This window comes from Phyllostomus hastatus, unplaced genomic scaffold, assembly GCF_019186645.2.
Source record: "Phyllostomus hastatus isolate PE091 unplaced genomic scaffold, TTU_PhHast_1.1 phas_contig_148, whole genome shotgun sequence".
In the NCBI taxonomy this organism is placed as follows: Eukaryota; Metazoa; Chordata; class Mammalia; order Chiroptera; family Phyllostomidae; genus Phyllostomus; species Phyllostomus hastatus.
In genome coordinates this window covers 22023600-22044569 of record NW_025333607.1, presented here as the reverse complement: position 1 = coordinate 22044569, position 20970 = coordinate 22023600, and the positions used below count along the sequence as shown (strand labels likewise).

The following is a 20970-nucleotide window of genomic DNA, read 5'->3' as shown; positions in this document are numbered from 1 at the left end:
CTCGGCGGGGCTCGGGTCTGGGGATTCGGGCGTGCACAGGGGAGGGAGCGCCGTTCAGCCCCGCCCGCCCGCCGGGGCTTTGTGTCTCCCTTCTGCGGGACGGGGAGCGCAGGCTCGGGGGTGCCCGGCGTGGGCCCCGCGCAGGGACCTGGGATGAGGGCCCAGACGCTCCGCTGGCGAGTGGCTGGAGCTCTGGCTGGGGACCATGGGAAATGAGCCCCGGCTCCTGTGACCGTACAAGGGACACGGGGCAACCGTACAAGTTACAGCAGGTCACAGGAGGCCCCGCAGGGTCCAGCACGTGGGCTCGACCTGAAGTCCACGCAGCTAGGGAAGAGACCCTGGTTCTCACGAGTCCCCTGGAAACGTCTCGGTGACAGTGACAGAGGCAGGCGTGTTGAAGGGACAGAGACACAGAGATGTCTGTCTGTGAGGGTGTCTGAGAACAGGGCCAGGTGGACCTGGTCAGGGCAAGCAAAGTCGCCGGTGAGTTCAGAGGTGAAAAAGGCGGGTGAGTCCAGGATACAGAGAGGGCGACGTTCTAAGACTTTTAGTTTTCCTAACTACCTTCTCCTTTCTTCTCTTTCTCCGTTTGTCCTCTCCCAGTCCTCTCACGGCCACCAGATACACTACTCCCATTTATGGCATTCTGGTTTAAAATGTATATTGACATTGCTGTGTATACCAACGTGCAAACTTGTTTATGCTTTTATGTATTCATCTAACCACCCAGCTCCTAGACAATTCCTCGTCAGAAATGAGTCCCAATATCTCTATTCTTTCTAAATCTTTTTAAAAATATGTGGTTACTTTTCATAAAAACATGTATGCACATTAACATATATATGGGGTCCATTATTATTATTAAAGTAACAGTTAGTGCATATTTTTCAGCCTCAGCCCTAACTTCCGCTGTAGAAGCTGGAGCTCTCCCTCCCATGAGGAAAGGCTCTGCGGGCCCACGGTTCTGCTGACGGAGGGAGTCCTGCTCTGCTCAAGGATGCGGACGGAGCAGCGTTGGGGCAGCTCTGGGAGCCGCGGTCTCAGCCGCCCTGCATGAGATTCTGAAACCGCAAATTTGTAACGATGTGAGCCGTTCCCCACCCAGCGAGGCTGTCCTTTGCAGAGGGCGGTCTTCGGAAAACATTCACGCAGGGGGGCCGTGTGTGACGGGGCGGGGGGTGTGCACTGGTGTCGACGGCCTCCAAGTGCTTCCTCAAGCCCGATGGTGCAATTCCCTGCGGAGGGAGTCCCAAGGGGGCCCTCCCGAGGCCTCCGAGAAAGTGATCAGAGGCGTGTGGTCAGGGCGAGGCCCCGAGCGGAGGGTGCCCCGCGCAGCGGCCCTGCTGAGCAGGAGGCTGCTCGGGTGCACCGCCCACGTCACCCCCATTTCCTACGGGGACCTCTTCCTGGGGGGACGGAGACGGGCTTCCGGGGTGACCTCACGAGCCTCCTCCGAACAGTCCAGAAGCTCACAGTTCAGAGCTTTTCAGAGAAAAAAACAGGTGGCAGCAGCCTGACAGGCTCCTCTGCTAGGCCCACGTCACGGGCGACACAGCTGACCCCTCGCCCCGGCCGGCCCGTTCGGACGGACCCGCAGGCCCCTGCTCCTCTCCTCTGCAGCGCAACTTCTCACCGGCACTCGGGCCGCTGCCTGGAGGGCCGGGACAAGCATGTGGACGCTGCTCCCCGGACAGACGCGAGGGCCCGTCGGCAGATGAGAAAAAAAAAAAAACCATGACAAAAATCAAATGAAAGGCAACCCAGAGAAGCTGAGAAACAGCACGCGCACCTATGGAACGGACGCGCATCTGGAAGCAAGGGGGAAGAAGTGATTTCCGCTCCGTTGCGTGCCTGTGAAAGGAAACGCGAGAACACTGCCAGGCGGAGCTCAGGCGGGGAGCCTTTCTCCAAAGGCCGTTTGCTGGTGGGCAGAGAAAGCCTTCAGATGCTCCTGGTTTCCGCCGCAGAAATCCCAGGCCTGCGACTCTAACAGGAGCGGCCACTCCGCTGCGGACCAGCGGGGGAGAAGATGGGGAGAAACACCGAAGTGTGAGAGAAGCAGCGGTCGGTGGCCTCTCGTGCGCGCCCTGACCGGGGACCGAACTCACAACCCAGGCATGCACGTGACCGGGGATCGAACTGGCGACCTTTCAGTCCGCAGCACGATGCCCCCAACCCACCGAGCCACACCGGTCAGCACAAAATATTCTTTTCTGATTGGAAACTTCTGAACTCGTTCCACAGAAGAGTTAAGGAAACTGTCCTTTTGGACTCAACCCATTTGCTCATCAGACACTCCTTGACCTTTTCCTCAGACCCCCCCCTTGTGTCCTCAGAACAAGCGCTGTCCCTTTGTTTCCCCCCGGCGTGGGGGCTGCACACGGAGCCCCCCACGGGGAGGAGCCGCCGTTTCGGACTGCTGCTTTGTCACTGCTCCCGGGCACACAATGACACTTGCACACGTGCTGAGTGTGACAGCCCCAGGACATGCAGGTCCTGTGCGTGTATAATCACCAAGCAAACGTGCACTGTGACGTAGCACGTGTCTCCTGGTGACGGGCAAGAGGACAGGCCAGGGTCAAAATCCAGAGAAGCTGGCGCACCTTTCTTGGTAGCGGAGGACTCGGGGGGACGCAGCCTTAGGCCAGGGGTCTCGCTGGTCCGCCTGGAGGAAACAGGCTCTCCCGTCTCCGAGAGTGTGCCTATTACCTGGAAGAACCTGGTCTTTCATGGTAAGTGCATCGAGAAACCTGTTTGAAAATGTCCTTTTGAGAAACCTGGGAAGAAGGTGCTTTTTCTCGGCTGCCACCCCAAGCAGACCTGGCCACACGCTTCTGGAAGGTGGACCATGCTGCCCCTTCAACATAACCTTCAAAGGGCTGGAGCCAGAACAGGCCTTTTCTTCCAAACACTTACCCCAGAGAAAAGGAGGGAGAGCAGGATTTCTTCAAGAGCTATCAACAAAAGCAGCCAGACAACCGTGCTGCTGAATTTTAAGGCTGTGCAGGGGCCCGAAGGGTCGTGATTTTCCGGAAACTAGCAGGTGAAGAGCAGAAGAGAAATTCCACTGCGTCTTGTTGTATAGGTGTGTGTGCGTGTGTGTGTGCGCGCGTGAGAGAGAGACAGAGAGTTTCCATCTATCGCCCTAGGCCACACACCCCGAAGGAGTGTTAACCACCCTAGCGGGGGTGAGAAGGACAGGAAAGGGCGGAAGAGGCGTAAAAACTCGTTCCCTGAAGAAGCTTTCTCGTCTCCCAGGCGGGGCCCGCATTCCGCCCTCCCCCTGAGATCATCTCAAGGAAGTACAAAAAGGAAAAAAAAAAAGGACAACATTTTCTCAGAATGTTTCCCAACTTCTGCTTCTGTTACTGTCAGAACCCGGAAGCAGCAAGGCAGTGAAAAATGAATACATCATTTTTTTTTAAATGACAATTGAATTTTTTCACCCACAACACTTAGTATACTTCATTCAGGTATGTTTGGGATTTTCGGTGAGTATCTATAGTGAATCTACTTTTGTTTAACACGAAAACCTAGTTCTCGACAGCCTTTAGCTTAGCTCGGGGGAAACCACCACTGTTGGACTCCGATACAAACAGGATGTGATCGGGCATATAAAGGTGGCATTGCTTTAATAGAAATGAATCTGAAGCCCCGGTGATCTCGTGACAGTGTTCGCTGTCAGAACAGCTTCTTTTCTCCAAGAACATTTATGTTGTCTGCTGGTGAACTCTGAAAAACTCGGTTTTCTGAAAGATTCCTCATCAGGACGGTGATTGGGAGAAAGGCCCCGCTAATGCGCTGCGCCCCGGTCACCAAACACTGTGGCTGGCGGCCCCAGGTCCGCCTAGCAGGGAAGATAAATCACCGAGTGCACTCTGCCCACTGGATGCTGGGGGGCGCGCCTCTCGGGAGCGGGCTCAGGGTGGGCGGAAGGGGGGCTGCCTGCACGAGAAGCAGATCTCCCAGGCTCAGCAGAAAGGGTTTTCCCAGCTGAAGTGCATCTCTCTGTCTAGTGAGCACACTGTCACCCCCCCACAAGAAAAGTCTGCTTACTTCAACCAGTTCTAGTCACAGGATGTGGCCGCTTCCATTTTTATCTCCGCCGGGCGGCACACAGCCCAGCTCCCCGAGCGCTCAGCTTCCACTATACAGCGACCGGACTCGCCCCCGGAGCCCCTCCTTGTCGTCCCCCCCCCCCCCCCCCACCTCCTGGAGGGCGTTGCTCGTGAACCGCGGGGCAGCCAACTTCCTCGGGGAACCGTGGTCACGCCGAGACCCCGGTGACCCCGTGGTGTGCGGCCCAGTGCACCCGCAGCTCTCGGGCCTGGCATCGGGTGCCACGCGAGTGTCCGATGGCCCTGCGCCCACAGTAGCCTGTCACCTTCTACTGGGGGTGCCTGGACCCCAGGGCGAAAGAGGAGGGTGCAGGAGGAAAAGAAAGCCTCTGAGATCTTTCAACCTAAAAGCATGTTACTAAGTGTCTCTTTCTTCCACGTGCAAAGAGTGAAAATACACCTGTGGCCCTCTTGAACTGTGAAACACTTGGTGTGTGTTCTAGTAAAACCTCAGAACGACTGCCCCACACGGAGGAGACGGGGTTAGGAAGCAACTTGCCTGGTGGGGGAGTCGGGCAAGTTTGCGGGGAAGCCCCGCGCATCGAGAATTGGGGGCCAGATTGTTGTGGTGCGTTTGGGGCGACCGGCAAACACACAGGCGGTTCTCACCTGGAAAATGTGTGTGTGCCAACCCAGTGACTGGATTTTTAGACAGCTTTGTCGAGGCTTCTGGGGCCCTTCTGGCATTTCATAGCTGTCTCATTGCTGCTGCAAAACCCTCACCGGTGCACTTTCTGATGCTTTGCCCGAAGTTTCTCATTGTTGTAGGATGTCCCCTTTAGTCACTGTACAGGGTCACCCAAGAGGCTTCACGCTGAGTGACATGGGGTGAGCGCCTTCTGAAGAGGGGTCCCAGAGTCCCCCCTGCGAGGTCTAGGATGGCCCAGCGCGACTGCGGACTGGGTCCTTTAGGGAACAATTCAGCTGCCCCAGCAGCCCCTGAGGAAGGTGGTGAGGGCTGACAGGTTCACCCTGAAGGGACGTCTGGCCGTACCTGGAGGCAGTTTGGGTTGTTGTGGGAGAGGGGCAGAGGGAGGGAGGGGTGCTACCATGTGTAGTTCGTAAAGGCCAAGGACACTGCTGGACATCTTACAATGCACAGGACAGCCAGTCACCCAGCCGAGCACGTGACCCAGGCTGAGGCGGATGAAACGGACGGAGCCACTGGTGTCCCTGAAAAAGGGACCGAGGCTTGAAGAGGGCAACTTACCCAATACCACACACACCTCAGACCCCAAGTCTCGGGAAGAGGGATTGGGGGAGAGTTAGGGCACAAAACTCGCCCTGCAATGTCTAATCTGAAACTCATACATTGGACGAAGGGGCGGTGAGTACCTGTGCTACACTGAAGGAATTCTTCACCAAATCCCCTTGCTTTGGGTAAAACAGAGAGCAAGGCATTATTAGGTATTTTTGCATCTCAGTTTGTCCATTTGTAAAATGGATGAGTTAAAATGGATGATTTCTAAGGCCTCTTTTCCCTCTAAAATTGTATTACCGTAAGGGCAATGCTGCTTCCATTATAGTGGTCTCCAGATTCCCAGATTCCTTTTCTGTCTTTGTCAACCCCTTCCCTGGGCAGCCTAACCCAAACAGAAGTAGGAAATGTTACCACCGACTCAGAAAGCCCGGTGTCTTCAGCAGCACCCGACTTCCAGAAAACGGTGAAGGACAGAACAGAATGCGGGATCTAAGAACAACGTGACAGGCATGAAGGGCTGCTGCTCACGGTCTACCGTTCCCGTGGGAGAGGGCGGCCCTTGCCTGGCCGGTGGGCAGGCTCACTCCCTTGGACCGTGTGCGTGCCAGGTAAAAACTATGAAAACTCGAGAAAACCAGCCGTGCACACAGCTACCTGTCGTTACTGAATTGATTGAATTCTTGTGGCAGACACAACCCCGTGACCTATTTCTTGACATAGAAGTTTCCCAAAGCATTCATTCATCTGTGCTTCATACTTAGGGAGTTTAATATTGTAGACAAGAAAAAGTGATCAGTGATTATAATGACCACTTCAACACTCATGTACTTAGAGTGACAGAGGAACCACCGTTGCTTGTTATTTGCCGCACGTTTCAGACGGAAGATTCTGTAGATTAACCACCACAGCTGTACAACAGGACGATAGATAAAAAGAGAAAATGTAACGAGTACTTGTAACCTTTGTGCATAAATTTTGCAGGTACCATTTAACCCTTAGGTCCTAATTTTAAATCCCCTTTCATTATAAAATGAAAGAATGAAATTTTAGACATCAGATTACTTGATTGCACTACCTAAATGTTTTTCAATCGGAAGAAATTAAGCTATCATTTTATTATTTTTTTAACACAAAAGGAATTTTAATCTGACCCATGTGCCATCATTATGTTAACCTCTGGACACTTGAACAACATTTTGATGGCTCTTAAATCAATTAACATGATAAAAGAAAACATCTGTGGTCCTCCTACTTTTTAGAGAGGCTCTCAAAATTGCTTTAAAGGGGAGCTTAAAATGTACTTAATGAAAAAGGCTCCTGAAAATTCCATAATTCATTGTGTGTTAAAACAGTAGATATTAAAATCATGTCGATTTTACTAACACACAGGACGCACGTGAATCTGTTAGAGAGGATTATTAGGAAAGTCAGCGGAAGGAAACGTTTTCGCGTCGTCCATCAAATCCAGACTCCCAGGCCGTAAAACAGGCTTAAAGTGAAAGGCGGGTTATGGCGTCGGACACCCGGAATGTGTCACTTCAGAGGAAATCCACGGACAAGGGAGGCCAAGAGAGATTTTTCAATGAATTATGCTGCACTTCTGTTTCAAAGGAATTACACTAATTATTTTCTAAGTTAACTATGGAGTGGGGTAATGGATGGCTTACGGTATGAGGCACAGGATTTTTATTTTTTTTCCTGAAACATCATTAGGTAAATCATTTGATTTAAACTATAAAGGCTACTACTCTTTAGCAAACATAGAGAAGTGGTAAGCATTTTTAATAACGTGATAAAACTTTGTGGATTGCATTGTTTCCCCCCCCCCCCCCTTAGTCTTTCCACTCTTTAGCAAATGCACATGGCTACAGACTCATTTAATTATCAACTGGACGTCCTCATTGGCGGGGGTTGACCGTCCCATGTGTCCGCACTGAGGTTTATAGATTAATAGAGGAACCATTTCTTCTTTGTTTCAATCAAGATTTCAACTTTGATTCCAACTCTTAGAGTGAGAAACCAAAAAAGAGGCTCATCATACTAGTAGGAACAGAACCAACTTCCTTCATGGTTTCTAAACCCTAAGCAATGCAGCGCTTTCACATTCATTTTCTACAACCATCCTCTCCTTAGAAATACAAATGTTAACATTGACATTAAGAGAAGGCATTCCATTCAGAGTAACCCAAAAAAGTCACTTGGGGTTCTCCGAGCATCATGCATATTTTTTTTTCCCTCTTTGAAGACTGACTGGTTGAGATAGACGGGAAAAACACAGGTAGGTAAGTCGGTGTTGACTGATGTTATCTTTAGCGTTCCAGAGCTCCCAAAAAATGGGACAGGAGGAGACTGGCACCAAGTCTGCACATAAGGCCTGGGGGAGTGATGTTTTAATCGCTCGCACTTCCGGTCTCCCAAGGGCCCACCCGTCCCACTTCGGGAACACGCTGAGGTGAGGTCCCGCAGCTCCGACGCCCTGGCCATTCCCGGCCCGTCTCTCACCCGCCCCTTCCAGCCGCCCTCGACTTCCTGCCACAGGCAGGCGCCTCATTTCAAAGGCCGTGGCGGCTTTCTGCTGTGGGTCACCCCGCACCGACCCTTCATCTCCTCCGCGTGACAACCTCCCTCTCCCGAGCCTGGGGTTGCACCCGTGGGTGCCAACGGTCTCATGTCCTCCGGTGCCCCGACGGCCCCTCACCTCCAAGTGACGCGACCCTTCTGTGATTGAGAAGGATGCGTCTGTCCTTCATTCAACTGTGTTCATGGAACACGGGGCAAAACCGTGACATTCGCCTGCGTGACTGAGTGACCCGAACTGGAAATGGACCTGCTGGGTTCGTCCACAGGGGTTTTGTCTCCCGAGGACCGCCACGCCGCTAGATTTTTCTGCATTGCAGCTGATTCTGCGTCCTGGCTCACCGAGCACACGCCCACCTGAGTGGTCGTCTGGCTCCCTCTCCCCAAGACACTGCTGGCAGCGGTCGGTCCCTACACTGACCCCCCCCCCGCCCGGAGCTGACGCGGGTGTTCTTGCATGGCCGCCGTGCAGCCGGATGAAGATGAAGCAGGGCAGGAAGAGAAAGCGGAGGGACTTTCTCCCGGGCTGGGCTTTTCAACATGATCCCAGTTGCCAAAAATCAAAGCAAACTGCCGAGACCACCAGCGTGCCCATTTTTCAACGTCGGCGAAATGCCGTCCCACGGAATTACCTATCAGTGGTGTTCAGATTACTCATCCTTTTGAATGTGCCGTAGTTCTGTTTTCCTCTCTCACATCCAGTGACCAAGCATCGTCTGAGCCTTTACTTAATACCCGGAAGAATTAGAACCCAAAGGGACAAGGACACTGGAGACACAGGGGAGGGGGAACACCTGGGAAGGCACCAGGCGCTCGGGACGCGCCCCAGGGCCCTGCCCTCCCCTCGCTCCCTCCTTCTCAATGCTGGTACTCAAAACGAGAGCAAGGAAAATTAAACTGAACCAGTGCCTTTTAGGAGATGAGAACCGGTACCTTTTATGAGAAATGTCGGGAAGCAAATGAACAAGTTCACTTGTGGTCAAGTACAGGCTAGACTTCATAATGGCTGGTCTGCTCAGGTTAACTGAGACCACGCTCGTATAAAACGTCGAGAACAGGTGCCCGGCACTGTTTTCCTTATTAGCTAACGATTGCTCTTATTAAATAACTACCACAAAAACAAGTTGCTCTGAATATATATCTCTTTTAAGACAACCTGCTATGCCTGAAATTAAAATTTTATGTCCATATGTTTCTGAAAGAACAAATCTCTATTTGTATGCTGTGTCAGCAACCAGGCTACGAAGCCTGACCTAACAGAGGCCCAAGTGATAACCAATTATTTTTCAAATTTCTGAAAGAAGTGAAAGATATAAAGTTTGATTCAGAACTACGCCTTTCATGTCACTCGCCACAAACTTCCCCACTTGCCCAAGTCTTGGCAGGCCAGTAGCATTTTATCATGTTTTCCCAACATCATCAAAACAGAACAGGCCCCACAAAGGGGAGTCTGGGGAGCCTGACCTCTGGCAGGCATTTCTCGTGAAATTCCCCATGATGCGTCTCTCAGTATGTCCTACGCGGCTTTCTAAAACCAAATTCTCTGGTCGTGCCTCTCTCTTTTTAATAGCTAAGCCAGTGAGATACATATGATACTCAATTTTTCCCAATGTTGTTATAAAATTTTTCACACTCACTTTGCTGACAATGTTAAACTGGGATCTTTGACAGTAATGAGTGCATCCACATCAGCCTTTCAAGGGGAGATGTGCATTTTGATTTTTTTATAGAATTTACTGGATTCTCATTACACGTCAGCAAGCATGCTGGCTCTGTAAGGTCATCAGATCTTTTCTTTCCAACATCCCAAGCAAAATATTTTCCTCCTCCTCTTCCTCTCAGACTCCCTTTCCTCACTTTATTTTCCTGCCTTTCCTTCCAGTCCCTGCAAATGTGGCCTGTGCCCGGGCTCAGGACGAGTCCTCAGTACTTGTCCATCTCAGCGGGTTCCCACCCTGTCATGCTCGGTGCCCTGGCTTTAAGTTCCCTCTGCAAACGGCAACTGGCAGATTTGTGGTTCCAGTGATTTCTAGACCTCTCTAGCTGGGTGTTGCATGAGAATTTAAGCATCAAGAGGGACAAAGTGCAACCCTTGGCTGCCTGGCCCTACCTGGGGGGGTTTCTGTCCCAGCTGCTCCTCGGGAAGCAGGTCCTTCACCTCCTGTCCTTCCCATCGAGTCCTTCCTACCTCCTGTCCACCCAGCCCTGTCCCTGCTCCCGAGTGACGCTGTGCTTTCCCTCCACCTGCACCCCAGTCTCCCTGCCCCTAGCCCAGCGGGCTCCCAGCGGCTCTCTCTGACTCACTCCCGAAGTAGTCTCCTCACAGCAGCCAAGTGAATCACTTTAGCACAGAAATAAAATTAGGCCCTCTTCTGCTTAAAAATTCCAAGTGGCTGCTTCCCATCCTACTTCGGGCGACATGCAAACTCTTGGCACGTCCATCAGGGCCCCGCAGGCCCTGCCCCCTCTGCTGGGCCTCCAGCTTCCCCGCCCACACGAGACGCAGCCTCTGCCCACTGCCTGCAGACACCTGCCTCCTCACGGTGCCTGGAGCCCGCCAATTTTTTTTTTGCCTTTTTTTTTTCTGAGGGGCCTTTGCACCTGCCAGTTCCTGTTCACACAAATCTTGACATCTTGTCAGCCAACGGATGGCTTAATGACACTTCTCCTAAGGGGCCTTCCTGGGACACTCTGTTTAAAGGGCCACTGACCGCTCCCCCCAAATCTGGCCTGGCCCCAGCCTGTCCCTACCCCATCACACGGTTTTGTTTCACAGCCCTTATCGGGACCTGAAATTCTCTTACTTATTTAGGTAGCTTTTTGTTTGTTTCCTTTCTTGCTAAGAGGTCAGCCTCCCGCAAGTTGGCGCCTTTGCTGTTTTGTTCACCACGCGTCTGCACTTCGCATAGCTCCTGGCACACAGTCGGAGCTCTGTCCACAGCAGCTGAAGCAACGAGCGGCATCATCTCAGGAGCTCCTGCTGGGATGCCCACAGCACAGAAAAGGAACCCGAGGCTCTGAAAGGTGAGCCCCCCGGGTTTCGTCACGGGCAAGCCCAGGACAGGGTCCAGGCAAGGGGTGGAAGGTGAACGCTGAGGTCATTTAAAAGCAGAGCTCGCCTGCGCCCAGCGTTGCAAGCACTGTCTCTTCAGAGGACTTTCATCAATCGCCCGACCCTCTTCATTTGCTTATCCACTCCCCCCCCCTCACTTCCTCCCACGGCCAAAATCGGAACTGATACCTTCTGCTCTGTCATCCGGCCTCAGCCATGGCGCACCCTGACCACACCTGAAGTATCAATAAGCGAGCTCAGAGTGTGCAAACACGTGATCGCTGGAAGGAGAGAGGCTTCGTGTCTGAGAAGTAAGTGATGACCCTCGCCGAGAAGACAGAAGGGGATTTGGAAACCGACGTGGAAGAAGTGGAAATAGAATACGGGGCCTAAATCGCCCCGTCGGCCACCCACATTCCCCATAGTAACCAAACGGTGAACGGATGTTTTCTCTCGTGGCCCTTAGGGTGTCGCCGGCTGGTTCTGGGGTGCCCACCCTGAAGACGGCTCCCACCCGACTCTGGGTACCGGGTACCCGGTCTCCTCACTTTCTGGAACAGGACGAGAGCCTCGTGAGATTTTTTTCACGATCAAAGCGCTCAGAAAAGGTCAAATTACTTCCCTTGCACTCAAAAAGAAAAAATCCAGACACTTTGATAAAGTAGTCAATGCCTTTCACTTTATGTAATATCAAACACCAGTGAGGTGGGGGGAAATCCAGTCCTTCCATCATGGCGCTCAGCTCGAGGCCCGCTCAGTGCTGGCCGCGTCGGCGCCTTCTCCCGGGGACAGGGACGTGCCACCTTGCGTTACTAAGGCGGCAGCAGCGGTCGCAGCCAAAGCAAGCGCGTCTCAGAAGAGACACAGGGTCGTAGCTTAGATCTCGCTATAGGAGTAGAAGCAGCTCAGGGCACTGAGCTTCGCCGACGCGGCTAATTCAGGCGGAGGGGGCCGAGCATCCGTTTCGCACGAGTGACCTCGGACAAAGTGCTCACTGCCCTTCTGTCTCGGTGTTAGGTGCCCACTGGCGGGAGGCCATGTCCTCAGCACCCTGGTCATGAAGGGGGCGGCTAAGCAGGCCGAGGAACCCAGTGGGGGAAGCCGATAGACCCAGTGTGACATCTCAGTCCCCCGTGTCCCCTTCCTATCAGCTGGCGACCTTGGAACACGATGGTGAAAGATCACCGAAAATATCAAGGATTTATTTGTGGTGTGTGTGTGTGTGTGTGTGTGTGTGCACTTGACCATTTCTCTCCCAGTACACCTTTTATTTTCAGTTTAAATCACAAAAACCAACTGAAACAAATGGGGACTCCTGGCTGGCTCCTCCTCCCGGCGACCAGCCCTGGTGACCGAGGGACACCGCACGGGGGCCCTCCCCAGCACCCTTCACCGGCCTTCCCTGCAGACCGCCCCCCCCCCCCGCCCCGGTGCTGGCGGGGGGCGGGGCGCTGCCTGGAGCTGACCCTCCGCTGGCATCGAGAGTGTGAGAGTAAAAACCAGACACACGGAGGTCAGGAGGACAGCACGGCCAACCGTTTGGAGACAGAAACACATCCTAGTTTTAGGAAACCGAAAGTTAACAACGAGACAGCGTAATTACGTCGCAAAGGAGTCGCAGATACAATGGGGGCCATCTGGAGGGGCTGGATGAGACCTGGGTGCCGTGTAACAGCGTGTGTCTTTCCCAAATTCAAAGACCGAGGTAGGGTGGTCTGACCCCTTGGTTTGGCCCCACACACCCCTGTACATTGAGAACGTTTTAAACTTACTATGTTGATTCTTCTCGCTGCTTTTTTTGCCCCACCATTTAGCAAGAAGATGGCACAGGTGTGTAGGCTCGCTAGAGCAACACACGAATGAGTAAGAATCAAAACGCGACCATTCCAGACCACACAGCAGTCCGGCCAGGGTTCTTAAAGTGCCCCCTGGCTGGGAAAGAACCAGAGCTCTCAGAATCTCAAAATGAACCTTATTAACAGCTCTCCATTGCAAAACAAGTGTGCCAAGGCACACATCAACACCTACGTGTGAGAACAGCCAGTGCTGCCCAAGCTAAAGTTCGACAAAAATAACAAAATCACACAAATCGCTTTCTATGTAACATTCAAAAGCAAAAGAAAAAGAAAACTAGCAGTGGCTAACACAGCACACAAGCAACATCGTTTCTGATGAAATAGAAGAATTAAAAGCTTTTCGGAACACTGAGATCCGTAGCGTGGGCTAGGTAAAATTACCCTTCTGAAGGTCGTAACCACGAGGGAAAATTGCCAGAGGCACAAGCTATGATCAGAAAAATGACGTGGGTAAAAATCCATTCATAAACTTAATAGTAATTATAAAAAATAAATGAAAATTGATTTTGTTGAACATTCGTTCAGGAAAATAAAAATAAAAATGGAAAAACTTGGTCATGATCTAATCAGGCTCTACATAAAAAATACTCAGGGAATTAAATTGGCTTCATAGATTTTTTTTTTTCTGCGAACCCTATCCTCAAGGAAAACTCATAAATGTTGGTACAGTCTAATTAAACATGTATTTTCATAAAGGCCAAGTCGAAACTTTTGGGACCAGGATGACGGGACCGGCGCCTTCTGCCCCGCGGAGGAAGCCGCCGAGGGAGGCGTGGGCAGCAGGAACGCGACCTTTTGCAGAGACTGCGTCTCGTCTCCAGCAGGGAAGAAGCGCCGCAGAGCTAGGCGCCACGGGAGATGTTAAGGTCCCTCTGAGTTTGGGCCTTCGGTAAAGAACCTAAGGAGAATATCGACAATCTCACTGGCTCTCTTTCTGGAAGTGCGTCGGCCGAAGACAGTAGGAGCCAACGTGGAAGATGCCCACACATTTCACTCCCGCGGACGTCACGTGTAGTTACGGGTAGTTATGTGTAGTTAACTTCATGTATCCTTATGCTTGTTCTGGCTGAACGAGCAGGGCAGCTCTGATTCTTTGTGTTTCCTAGTTTCTGTGGCGGGTCCCGAACACCCGGCCCTCTGCTTCAAGGTGCCATTCCCGGGAGTCCAGACGGGCCGAAGTCAGGAGCACACAGATGTGTGAAAGAGGAATGCATGGGAGAGAGTTCAGGCAACAGTCAGACAGTTTCCGATGTAAATACTGGTGATGGGCATGTGAACACAGCCCAGTAGTTGCCATGTTTCGGTCCACGTCGCAGTGAAATCAGCCACGCCGCATTGCTAAATGAGTAGCCTGCAATATTCCATTTTTCCCTTTGACCTTCCTCAAAGAGTACTGCCTTTGTGGATACGAGGTCAGAGCACCAGTCCTTGATAACAGGCAACCAGGATGGCTCTCTGCTGCTAACAGCTCTTTAGACTGGATGGAAATTCAGCTTAAACTGCGATCCAGTTACATGTTCATTCTGTTTTTCTCTGTGCAAATATCCCCGTAACCATATGACGGGACACGGCCTGGAAAGATGCACCTTTCTCTGCACCGAGGTGGCTTACCTGCGCGTGGTCTGTGTGCCCAGCCTCACCTGGACTAGCCTCGTGCCCCCGCCCCGCCCACCCAGTGCACCCACCTGACCGCACAGGTCTGCTGGGGAGCGAGGCAGACTGGAATCCATCATCACATCATCTGGGGGGGGCGGGGCCCCGACCCTCCACAACACACACTTCCCGCGGGCAACATGGCGGGCGCCGCACCCCTCATCTGTGCGTGGAAACATCCCACCGCACGGTGCCCCGCGCCTGGAGCAGGGGCACCCGCAGGGCGGCCCCCGGCACCGCGGTCTGGTCTCCTGCGCGAGGAGTGTCTCCCCCCAACCCTCCCTGACTCGCCCTGCCCCTCCGGCTGTGCACAACAAACACGACCCACCGCCGAAACGCCAACCTTGGGGACAACATTCGCGAACGACGGATTTTCAAGAAGTCAGGAAATCTTTGCAGATAAAATGTAAACTCGGAGACAGAAGAAGAAATAGCGGGGGGGGGGGGCGGCGGGGAGGCCGGGGAGAGCCTGGAAAAGTGTGCGTCTGAAACAATTTCGGTGGCGCAGCCTCACTGCTCCTGGGTGAAGGACGCCCAGGGAAGGGGGTAAGACATGTGCAAGTTCAGGGGCACTGTCTCGGGGCGATGTCTCGGGGCCAAGGAGGTAAAAGGGAACCCGAGAGAGGAAACAGAATTTGCTCAGAGCCTCGGCAGGCCTTGGGCAAGTGGGCCGGTGTGGAAACGGCCGATGCTGGCGCGGCTGCTTCCCTTGGCCCGAAGAGAACGCCGAAGGGACCCTGCCCAGCTCCGGCCCCACGCCCCGCCGGCCCGCGAGCTCCGTCGCTCTGGCCCGGAGCTCAGAGCGCAGCCCGAAGGCGGCGCAAAGGTGTCGGATGCCTCGCCCCCTTCCGTCTCCCAGCTTTGAGCTGGGAGTGTGGGACGGAGTGACCGAGGCTCCAGACGAACCCAGAGCCTGTGCCCACACCCCAGGTGGCAGCCAGGAGGGCCTGAATGGAGGGGCCGGCAGCAGAGACGAAGAAGGGGAAGATCGCAGGGAGCACTGAAAACGGAAATCACAGAATTTGGGGAGCAGTTCCATGTATTTCAGATTTTTTTTTTTGCAAATCAAACTGAGATTAAATTTAGAAAAGAAGCTAGGTTCCATACCTCAGAGGTGTGTCTGCAGAGAATCAAAACCTTTAGTAAGTATTGATAAGAGGCTCTGAGTGCAGAAAATACAAAGAAAAACGGCCAAGAACAGAAGCCCCCAGAACTCTAATTTTTCAAAGTAGACAAAAATGGGGAACCAGTCGACAGAGGATAGACTGATAGAGAATATACATGAAACTACATAAAATAAAATACATAAATACAAGTACAAATAAAATACAAAAGCTACATAAAATATGCATACATTTATTTCTATATCAGCATATACTTATAATATAGAGCCAGCATATATAAGTCACTCATTCGGCCCCGCCCAAGCTGACCCCCCACCGACCCTGACCTCAGGGACGCAGAACAACAGAGGAAACAGAAGAAAGGCCCCAGCGCACCTGATCTCTCCTCTAACAAAACGCACCTCAAACGCTAGCAATGATAAGGCTCCCAGGCAGGTTCTTCTTATGAAAACACTTTGAAAAACTCCATAAATAATCACCGAGCCCCGAATCCCCACACTGCAGCGCATCTAGAACCTCACAGGACTGCCTATCAAATTGAATGTATCCTTCGCGCAGACCCCCTGAGCGGCGCAAGGCACAGTACATGTTTGCAACATGAGGAGTTTCCTTTCAGGGTGGACGGAAAAATGAAGAGCGGGGTCCAGGAAACGGATCCGGGCTGTTATGACTCAGAGCGCTCACACGCGGGGCCGCGTTCTCAAAACCATCGCTGCCCCTGGCGGTTCCCCAGAACTTCTGAGCAAAGTTTTGGTTTCCAGTTTTCACGGTGCAGAGGCTCAGGGCAAAGAGACGGCCGACTTGTGTGTAGAACTCTAGCCCCCAGGGCTGCCTCCGACACAGCTTTACGTGGTTGTGCTCAGAGGTGAGACAACGTGTGAACTGTGCCCCTGTTCCTCCCCACTCACGTTTCCCTATGTGCGCTCCTGTTTCTTTGGGTCTTCAGAGTTTGCAGTGTAAGTCTGATACCTGCAACACCTACCTAATAGTCCCTACAGACACAAAGCTCAGGTGTGACACTTTACAACAGAACATAATCCAGTGCATTGGTCGCTCACAAAGAAAAGCACATAATTTAAAGCATGAGTAGCTTCCCAAGTGATACATCGAATCACAAAATGTCTCTCGGATACTAAAAGCCCAATAAGCAGGACTGCAGGCACCCACGGCCGCATGGACGCAGGCATCTCCAGCCCTGCGTTTCAGGAAGACTGCCGTCCACCTCCTTCAGAAAAAGGTTCGCTCACAGTGCTTCCGTGAGCGACTGAAGTTCAAGCTGGTCTTTCAAAACAAATCTGTGCTTTATCTATTCATTTATTTCTAGTGTGAGTTATTCAGCAGAATGAATATCAAGGTTTTTAGGTCATCTTATACTTTTATTTTGATTACAAATTTAAAGATGTTTCTTATGGTAAAAATCCCTAATAGACTGGATTGAAATTCGTACGGTGATTTGCTCTGTCGCCAACAACATATCTCTGCATTCCTTGGCGCCCTTTGGGGAGTGCTTTGCAACTGTTCTTGGATGCCAATTTTTCATGGAAATTCGCTCTGATTTATGATAATACACATATTATCACCCTATTAAGCTTACTATTCTTTTAAAAAAATATAATGGAATTTATTGCAGTGACACTGGTTAATAAAATTATCCAGGTCCCAGGCGTACAATTCTACAACGCATCATCTCTATATTGTACCGTGTGTTCGCCAGCCCGAGTCCTGTCCCCTTCCATCACCACTCACCCCCTCCCCCACCCGCCGGCCTCCCTTCCCCCGCAGTCACCATGCTATCGTCGGTGTCTGCAAGGTTTTTTTCTTTGTGTAATCCCTTGGGTTATGATAAGCAACTCTATAAGGACGGCAACTAATAAACATTTTTCTGTGCTAAGAGGGAATGCTGTCCCTGTATAAAATCACTTCGACCTATGTTTGCAGCGCAAAGACACACACACTCTCACACACGGCTTTCTGTGTCCTGGGCCGCGCAGGGTGTGAACCGACAACATCACACGCTCAGGGGCTGGCCACGGCCCTGCCTTTTGGAGGAGAGGAGAGGGCAGTGGCGGAGAGACAAAGCAAACTATGTGTTCCAGAGTGGCACCGACCAGCAAGATTTTAAAAAATAATTATCTCCTTTTTTTCACTTACTTGATATTTCTACAAAAACCGTATTTCACGGCCATTTCAATAATAAAAAAACAGCTTTAGAGACTACATCACAAGGAGTAACATTAAATATCAATTTGCTTTGCTGTGTGTAACAACCAACCAGAATGTACCCCGCACTGAAGCTGTTGGAACCAGGTCCACTCACTGCACCGGCAGGGCGGTGAGCCCTCACACCTAAGTCCGGGCCGCAGGCCGGGCGAGCCACGCTCCCTGCAGAGCAGAGCAGAGCAGAGCAGAGCAGAGCACAGCGTGGGCCTGGTGGCTGAGACGCCGTGCTTCCACTCACCGGGGCCTCACATCGCTCTGCCCATCATCGCCCAGGAAGGGCGGTGGCCCTCAGAGTTGCCAAAGCACGCAAGCATGAAAACTACCAGGAGAAAGCCAGAAACTTGATTTAAAATACAATTTGTGGCGAGGAGATGCAAAACGTTCATATCTTACGAAGTAGCCAGGTGTATTACTTTAAACTATCATGTAACTACATAGTCAACAAAGCGTTGTTACTCTTAATCAAAATTTGAGGAAGCAACCCTGCCGGCCCCAGAAGGAAGGGTAGCTGCGTGCAACCAAAGGCACACGGTAACTTTTTAAAAATTCACGTTTGGTTCAAAGGATAAAAATTCACTTGTGTGGCCATTAACATGTCTTTAGACTTAACACCCGCTTACGCCCCTGGACCCTGAAGGGTTAAGTCACTACTGCTTTTGTAATGCCCTCCGAGAGTTTGTAAACAAAGAGGGAAACAGGCAAGTTTTCCTCTTAAATGGCGATTTTCTCCCCACGCACCACTGGCCTTTCTCGGTAGAAGCAGTGAGTTGCGTCTCAAAGGAAACCAGTTGGAGCCAGCACAACTCTGACCACCCCACCCCCCACCGCCACTTCTGGTCCCCGACCCGAAACTTAGGTCTGTGCCTCTTTCGGACCACCGCCCCTGCAGCAGGAAAGGCTCGGCGAGGACGCCGTGACCCGGGCACCTACCTTCCCCGAGCCCGCCCAGGCCCAGCAGCAGGCAGGCGGTCGCCAGGACTTTCAGCCACAGGTACACGGTCATGTCTGCAGGTCGGCCGGGCCCTTCGGAAACAGCATGCGTCCCTCTGAAAAGGCAAAAGAAGGGTTATCTCGGCGGCCGCTCCTCGCCCTGAAGCCGAAGGAAAGGAGTGAGACCAGCACTGACACTCCTCACTGATGCGTTATCACGCGGGGAGCGGCTTCCTCCTCTGCTGCCCGGAGCGGAGGCCGCTGGCTGGCTCACCCGTGATGTCAGATTCGGTTTTACTGACTTCTCCAAAAGCACGGGGCGCCCTCCTCTCTGCAGGAAGTCGAGAGAGCCGTTCAAAGTCACAGCAGATGCACCACACTTCCTTAATTCGAGTCCCCAGGCCCGGCGAGCGGGCCTGCTCCTATTGAAAGTCCCTGGTCCAGTCGCTGGCCGGCGGCAGCAGGCCTATACTTATTGGAAGATGTTTTTTTCTTCCCTTTAGGGAAGGTGTTTTTAAGTATCCCAATATTCACGGTGTATTGTGATACCCTCACAATAGGCACCACTGTTTCAAGTACCACATCCCCCCGCAAATAACCAACAGTTTTCTCACCCAACAGAGGATTAGACAGAGGCGGCACGGGCAGGTGATGGCGAAGTGATTACCTAATCGGACGGGGAGAAAAGACCCAGGTAAACAGCTACGTGTCTGGTTAGTCTGGGAAACCAGTAACCGCGGTTGGGACCAGGGCACTCAGAACCCAGCCGTGCGGCAGGTGGAACAGTCAAACCATTTCCTACGCGGAAGCCCCCAGGGGGCCTCACGGGCGGTCCCAGGGCTGCCACCAGAGCCCCCCTGGGCTACGCAACGCCCCCCCCAGAGGAGTCGTGCCTCTCGATGCTGTTGACGAGGGAGGGACTCGCGGCCAAAGTCAAGATCCGTCTCTTACAAAAGTTCACCTTTTCTTCTTGTCCCCCAGCAGTGCTTCCCCACCATTCCCACTACGAGACGCAAGTTAATGCAACGCTCTTCCCGCGCCTGCGGGCCTCTCAGCAAGTCCCCGGGGGCGCGCGCGGGCGAAGAGGCGCCATGCGCCCAGCCGAGCGTGCAGCACACGGCATCGTCCTGGGCGCCAAACCGCCATGCTCACGCGGCTCCCGCGGGACCCAGGCCGGCAGGGAGCCCCCTCCCCAGGTCCGCAGCGCTGCTGTGGGGTTCTCGGATTTAAGTGAACACGTCTTTTCATATTCACGAGTGTATTCGTTCTCTCTGCCTCTGGCTGCTGGCACCCACACGCCCGCTTGGTGCAAACAGAAATACCCCACCTCTGAAATTCTGGATAATGACATTGTAATGAGATTTTTGCTGTGTGTGATCGTGACTATCAGCACTGAGGACCATGCCTAGCATTTTTTAAAAGGTTTTATTTATTTATTTTTAGAGAGGGAAGGGAAGGGGGGAGAGAGAGAGAGAGAGAGAGAGAGAGAGAGAGAGAGAGAAACATCAATGTGTGGTTGCTGGGGGTCATGGCCTGCACCCAGGCACGTGCCCTGACTGGGAATCGAACCTGCGATGCTTTGGTTCACATCCCGCGCCCAATCCACTGAGCTTCGCCAGCCAGGGCCATACCTAGCATTTTAATCGCATGACCCAATCTGTACAGCGGTGTTTGGGGTACACACCGTCATTGCCCCTCATCTTCTGGAGGAAGCTCCAAGGGGCCAGGTGCTGGGTCCAAGGTCGCCCAGGTGGGTGCAGGCAGGTCACGCTTTGAACAACATGGAAGTTTCATCTCACGTCCCTTCCTTGTCTACCTGACACCCTTCATGTTCCCCCTTCCTTTCCCCAGTCTTTCACTATCTTTCTTACAGTTTCCAGTCTCTCAAAGACAGTACGTTTGCTCCATTAAAATCACGTGGGTCTCTTTTTGCACATGTATTTTTAAATAAAATAGCCCTAAGTGTGAGCCCTACTTTCCAGTAGGGAGGCCTATTGAAAAATGTGTCAAAAGTCATGGTATTAAGTATAGTTTATCCTTAAACAACACAAAGGTTAGGGGCACGGATCCCCGACACAGTCAAAAATTTAAGTATAACTTCTGACTCACCAAAACCTTGCCCACAGTCATCCCTCAGTATCCACGGGAGACTGGTTCCAAGACCCCCACGGACACCGAGATCTGTGCATGCTTAAGTCTCTTCTACAAAATTGTTCTTCAGAACAATGCATGAACA

The 20970-nt window shown here is 52.3% G+C and overlaps 1 protein-coding gene across 7 annotated transcripts in view; it reads right to left on the bottom strand.

Moving 5' to 3' along the window:
• Window positions 1–19075, bottom strand: part of PTPRC (protein tyrosine phosphatase receptor type C) — an 86168-nt gene extending 67093 nt beyond the window's left edge. For 4 of the 7 annotated variants that reach the window (XM_045860103.1, XM_045860110.1, XM_045860116.1 and 1 more), the window contains exons 1-2: window positions 18931–19074; window positions 18735–18850 (exon numbers count right to left, since the gene is read on the bottom strand). In XM_045860103.1, the coding sequence (XP_045716059.1) occupies window positions 18735–18807 (73 nt within the window). In that variant the 5' untranslated portion in view covers window positions 18808–18850; window positions 18931–19074. The other 3 variants (XM_045860087.1, XM_045860098.1, XM_045860093.1) reach the window with 3 other exon arrangements.
• Window positions 19076–20970: the final 1895 nt, after the last annotated feature.